Genomic DNA, 6306 nt, shown 5'->3' with positions numbered 1-6306 from the left:
ATTGGGTCCAAACTGACACCTCTGTGACCCAGCCCTGGCAAATCTGTATGCGAAACTTGGATTCCTGATGCACGTGGAAAAGGGAAAGGACCTGGGGGGAAATTTCCTCCTCCAGAAAGAAGGATATTTGGGTTACAGAAATGGCCACAGCGCACCAAGACGGCATATACATTTCACAGCCTAATAAAAAAAGGGGGGGATTTTTCAAATAATTTGAACAGTTGTGGACTGCCGGTTTATGGGGGGGGGCACAGCCAATTTTAAGCGCCCCGTTGAGCAGTCGGTCGAATGCAGCCGCTTCCCACTTTAGGTTTCAAGGCTCTTGCACATGTTGTGTCTTGCATTAGCCGCCCCAGTCTCCTGCCTTCGTGGTTTCCCTCCCTTCCTGACCTCTAAACCTGAGCTTTTGACTTGCTCGTAGGGACAAAAGAAGAAGGCGATCGTGAAATTACCAGTAGCCGGGATAGTCCCCCGGTGAGAGCGAAGAAGCCCCGCAAAGCGCGGACGGCCTTCTCGGACCATCAGCTCAACCAGCTGGAGCGGAGCTTCGAGCGGCAGAAGTACCTGAGCGTGCAAGACCGCATGGACTTGGCGGCCGCCCTCAACCTGACCGACACCCAGGTCAAAACCTGGTACCAAAACCGGAGGTAGGGGAGGCCAGCCCGGGGCGAGGTGGGGGATGCTTTCGGGTCTCCTCCACAGTCCCCCCAGCTCCTCGTTCAATGGGTCTGCAGGAAAATATTGGCGGGTGGGGGGAGCGGAAGCCCAGCCAGGATGCGAACTAGCAGCCCCAAGCTCGCCAGGGCTCTGACCGAGGGCGCGCTGAGTCTTTCAGGCACTGCGCTTCGCTGAGCCTGGGAGGGGGATCTGGTGAACCGGAGCCCGAGACTGCAGAAAGTGAAGCCCGCAGGGACCGAGGTCTCCGTCCCCCAGCCCCTACTCCAGGCCTCCTCTTATTCCCTGGCCGGCCCCAGACCTCTCTTCCACCTTGTAAATGAAATCACCTTCACCGGTAGGTAGGACCGGATGAATTCTGCCCCCTCGGCAGTGGCTGGAGAAGAAGAGGGGGTGGGGGGGGGAGCTTTCTCAGAGCAAGGGCTGACTGGGAAGGCCCAAGTGGGCGAAGGAGTAAGGCAGGCGGCTCCTTGGGGTCGGATCCACCTCCGGGTGACCTGCGAGGCTCCGACCCCCTCGGCCCCAGATTTGCAGCCCCCCCCCCTCCCGCCCCGACCTTCCCTCACCTCATCCCGGCCTGCTTTTGAAGGGGAGGCTCACCCGGCCCTTCTTTCCTGGCGATTGCAGTTCGCCAAGCGTGTTGACTGGGGAGGGGGGGAGGGGAATCCGGCGTCACCGTTTGTATATTTTTAAGCCACAAAAAAGTCAACAGCAACAAAGGCGCCGCGAGAGCGGGAAGCAGGGGGCGACTGCTAGTTTATCGCAGACGACGGCGGCGACGGGGGTTGGGAAACCGCGTCCAGTTGTCATCTTTGCCATAATTTTCTGTCTCATTACATACGGTTGCAACCACCCTAATTCTGTCGGAAAACATTAGCGTCATTTGTCGCCAATCTAAACAGGAGCGCCATGTTTATTAATTGGGCCGCAATCGCGGAGCTGTGTGTGCGGGGATGTGCCAGTGTGTGCATGGATCCACCAGCTCGCTCTGGGCGGGGGAGGCCCTCCAAAGAGGAACGGGGTCCCAAAGGAATGGAAACGGGGAATGGGGCGCCACATCGACCCTGGCTGGCACCCTAGAATCGTTTGCTTGTTAAACAGAGGACAGCCTACTTAGATTATTTATAACTGCACTGGTAAAAAGAACAAATAAATAAAGGGAGGGGGAATCTGGGTCTGCTGAAATTGTTTCCATTCTTTGATCCCCCCCCCCAGGTTTCCCTGTTTTTCGTGCTTAAATTTTAGAATGATAGAATAAGTGGCCCAGCGTTCTAAATTCTGCCTGTAGAATTGTGGATTCTGCTTCTAGAACGCAGAATCCCTTCGATTGCAGTTTCATTTGGGTGGGATGACAGAGTAAACACCCAGCCTGACCTCTCCCCGCCAGCACCGCTTAGCTGAGGTGTAAATAATACGCTTTTTTTAGCCGAGAAAGTGGGGGGGGGGGAGATTTGCTCGGAAGGGAAATAGTTATGAAGCTTGTAAAGAGAGAAGGGGCTTCTTACGCTGTTCCCCTTAGCTGGGTTGTCGGGATATTAGACGGGATATTAGACTCCTCATTGTTAAAGTCGTGAATAATATTTTTTCAAATGTACCGGCCTAAACAGTTGGAGAGGGGAAGGGGGGGGGGAGAAGAGAAGGAGAAGGCAAGCGAGACCAGGTGCGTTCACACTGCACTAAAGAATGCATTTCGAAATTGGATTTTTACTGTTTAAAAATAGCAAGAATCCAGTTGCGAAAAGCCTTCTTTAGAATAGTGTAAACGCACCGCATGGCTGATATTGCAGTTGTACCGTTCAACTGGGATTCTTCCTATGTAGATTCCTCCCCCCACAGAGTTCTCGCCTGCCCTCTACCCTAGGAGATGGTTAGGAAGGCAGATCTATGTTAAACCTGGTGCCTGTGGAAGGGAATAGATCATAGGTTCTGTTTCCAAGAGACGGCGGGCTATTCATAATTGTGCATCCCTTTCCTTGTGCCCTGCTGCCCTACAAGCCGAATCTGGATTCTGCTTTGAGAGTTCGCCTAACCCTTGGAGAGAGTTGGGTTTTTCGTAATGCAACGAGACGAGTGCCGGCTGAGGTCAAGTCCAAGCGGTCCTTCGATTCTGCTCCTCGGAGAAAAGGGTCATTTTTTTTGCGGGGGGGGTTTCCCTTTCTGACCTCCCCCCGCCGCGGCTTTTTGCGTTCCTTGCCTAGCGGCTCTCCTCTGCTCCCTTTCTTGCAGGACCAAGTGGAAGCGGCAAACGGCCGTGGGGCTGGAGCTGCTGGCCGAAGCCGGGAATTATTCGGCTCTGCAGAGGATGTTCCCGTCGCCCTATTTCTACCACCCCAGCTTGCTGGGCAGCATGGACAGCACCACGGCCGCCGCGGCCGCCGCCGCCATGTACAGCAGCATGTACCGGACTCCGCCCGCGCCTCACCCCCAGCTCCAGCGCCCCCTCGTCCCCCGCGTGCTCATCCACGGCCTGGGCCCCGGCGGGCAGCCCGCCCTCAACCCCCTGGCCAACCCCATCCCCGGGACCCCGCACCCGCGGTGAAAGAAAGGCCCCCCCGCCCCCTCCCACGGCCCCCGCCCTCCAAACCCCAGAAGGAGCCCGGGGGGGGAGTGGGGGGCCCGGGCGGGAAGACACGTCTGGAGCTTCTTCGGGCAGCCCCAAGAGCCGGGCCGCTTAGAGCGCAGAGACTCGGGAAGCAGTAAGTGAAGTTCGCCTTCAGACCCACTGGCGGGGGTGGGGGGAGGAGAGACCCCGCCAGACACGGCAAAGACTCTGGAGGGACACAAAGGAGAGAGAGAGAGAGAGAGAGAGAGAGAGAAGACGCCCCCTCCCCCACCCCAGATCTCAGAAGACCAAGAGGGGGCTGGGCTGGGACGGGCTGCGAGGGGAACGGAGAAGTTTGCACTGAATTCTCATGACCTTTTTTCTTACTGAAAAGCGGCATGCTCCGTGTTCTATAAATATATATATATAATATAAATATATATATAGATATAAATAATGTACATTTTGAACAGGCTGGAGTGCGAAGTGATATATCATATTTATTATATGTTGTCCCCCCAAACAAAAGCCACTTATATGCATTAGTTAAAAACAACAACAAAGAAAAAACACAAAAAAGATTTTTTTTCCTCCTCTCCTCTCTCCTTTTTCATTTTTTTTGATTCAGTAAAAACAAATGCTTAGATGACAAAAAAGTATAGATTTTTTGATGACTGAAAATGGCAAAAGTGAAGGGAAAAAAGAAATAAACTTTATCTTTTTTTAAACAAATGCGCAGCTCTAAGCAAGCTAATTTCCCCGGCAATACACCGAGGTGTTTGTGTGGGGAGTTATTCTGTAAACTGGGGAGGGCGTTTTATGTGGGCTGCTGGGACCAAGAAGGAACAAATCAACACCTGCTATTTGAAGTTTGACTCGTGAAAGTTTAAAAGTTTAGACAAGGAGTGGGCGATTTTTATTTGAAGGCTGTAGAAACCCCCCTTAGAAAGTTGGCAAAGAGTTTCACTTTGGCAAGCAACCGTATAGCAGAAAACGGGAAAGCAATTTTTTCCGGGAAGGGGGCGGGATTTGCATTCTTGCAGAGCGTGTGGTGGAAACACGGCGGAGCCGAGAGAGTGGCGTCGTCGGGGAGGGGGGGGGGGATCAGGCGCGCCGCCAATCCCGGCTGGGCTGCCCCTCTGCTGCATATGCAAAGGGGTTGGGGGGCTGCTGGGAGCCGGGCCTTGAATGGCGCAAGGCTGGCCGGCTGGCGGGGCGGGGCGGTCAGGCAGCCTGGCAGCTGTTCCGGGGCCGCAGCAGGAGAGTTCGGGGAGAGACAGACAGGAAGCGGGAGAGGCTCGCGGGTGGCCCCGAGGGGCGCGAACCTGGGCAAGAGAGGACCAAATCCGATCCGATCCACAGCCGGGGGGGCCTGCGGGAGGCGGGACCGGGAGAGCTTTGGTCTTCCCCCTGGCCGGCCCTTCGCCCTCGGCCTCCCCCCTTTCACCAGATCCCAAGACTGCTTCGGGGGCTTATTTTATTTTATTAAATGTTCCCTCCATCCCTTCTCGGTGGCCCTTCGGGAGCCTGGAGACCTTTGGATGGCTAGTGCAGAAGGGAAAGGACGGAGTACAAGGGAGAGCCCCGAAACTGCAGCCCACCTTCCGACGGGGCGGGTGTAGAGAAGGGGAAAAACAATGGCTGAAAATGGTGCCGGGGAGCGACGAGGGGGGCAGCTCGCTTGCCTCTCCTCCCCCCTTTCTTGGCCTGCTATGATGACTGGGCTTGGGGCTGCCTCCCCGCCCCCCGCCAGTCAATCCGCATCAGCCCGCCGAGCCGTCAAAACCCAAGCTCGGAAGAAGAAGAAGAAGGAACTCCTCCGTCTCTCTCCCTCCCCCCCCTCCTTAAATTCGGAAAGATATACAGCAATTACCTATAAAACATTCATCACGCCAGTCCAATATGATCACCTCCTCTGAGGCTTGTGGTTGGCTCGCTTGGCTTGTGGGGGTTGACTCTCGGGGGTGGGGGGATGAGTGTGAGGGGGTTGTGAGTGGGATGGCGGGGGGGGGGGGAAGAGAAAACAGCCAGAAAGCCTGCGGGCACGTTTTATTTGGCCTTCGCTAATTAGAGAGCGGCTTGCTGATTTCTCCCCCCCCCCTTAATAAATTCGCCTTAAAAACCATCTTGACCTTGGCCGCTTGCTCTCCGAAGGGAGCGGGAGGAGGGTCCGGAAACGCCCATCTCATTTGCCGCTCTTGTCACCGCCGACTCCGCCGGAGCTGCGGGCGAGGAAATGACCCCCAGAGCCGGCCCCCGCCCCCCCCCAGCCCCGCTGGCCAAGCTAATTAGGGCCTCGCAATAAATCAGGGCACTCATCCCAAGCCCAAGGAACCCCCGCCTGGCGAAACGAGGCCGGCTCTGCCTATGGCCGGTGGCCTGCAGAAACCCGCCCCCTCCCAAGAAGAGCCCCAGCAGCAGCCCTGGAGAAGGAAATCTACGCAAGAGAAACTGGCGAGGCATACCGGGGAAAGGGCACGATCCGGCCGACGTGGAGCCGGCCGACGGTCCCCAGCGATTTCCGCGGGAGAGACACAGGAGCCTGCGTTTCTGCCTCCCAGTGCAAGGGCCGGGTTTCCAAATATTTACTTCTGGCAGGATCGGGCCCATAGAGATGTTGTGTACGTTTGGACGCCTTGATTTTAAATAAAACAAATCGAAGAGCATTAGTAGCAGAAAACGAGAGAAGTTTTAATCGGTATCACGATGCTGAATACCAAATGGGTATGATTTAAAACCATTTCAAGTTTTGTTTTTGTTTTGTTTTTTTAAATTTGAGCTCCGACAGATTAGTTTTGATTGAGCTGATTGAAAACTTTATAAGAAATCTGGATTTTTGCTGAGTTCGAACTGCCTATCAGAAGGAAAAAGACAAGCTGCTTTAACAACAACCAATTAATATGAATATAATATAAATTAAAGAGAATAAAAATATTTTGAGGCAGGTTTCCTGAAAAGCTGGTCAAAGTAATTTGAAAATGTTGCTGCGTCTTTTTATAAAAGTGTTCGGTGGCTGAAAAATGAGAATGTAAAACCTCACTTTAGAAGGTATTCTTCCACCAGATTTCTCCTTTGAGACAAAACACGGT

General features: G+C 54.4%; 1 protein-coding gene across 1 annotated transcript; it reads left to right on the top strand.

The window, feature by feature from the left end:
- Positions 1-339: 339 nt before the first annotated feature.
- LOC132590786 (barH-like 2 homeobox protein) lies at positions 340-3233 on the top strand. Its single transcript, XM_060263714.1, has 2 exons — positions 340-647; positions 2902-3233. The coding sequence occupies exons 1-2, from the start codon at positions 583-585 to the stop codon at positions 3212-3214; spliced, it is 378 nt and encodes a 125-aa protein (XP_060119697.1). The 5' UTR covers positions 340-582; the 3' UTR covers positions 3215-3233.
- Positions 3234-6306: the final 3073 nt, after the last annotated feature.

The sequence above is a fragment of the Heteronotia binoei genome, unplaced genomic scaffold, assembly GCF_032191835.1.
Source record: "Heteronotia binoei isolate CCM8104 ecotype False Entrance Well unplaced genomic scaffold, APGP_CSIRO_Hbin_v1 ptg000753l, whole genome shotgun sequence".
Taxonomy (NCBI): Eukaryota; Metazoa; Chordata; class Lepidosauria; order Squamata; family Gekkonidae; genus Heteronotia; species Heteronotia binoei.
Note: the sequence above shows the minus strand (reverse complement) of the source record. Positions and strands in the feature narration are given on the sequence as shown.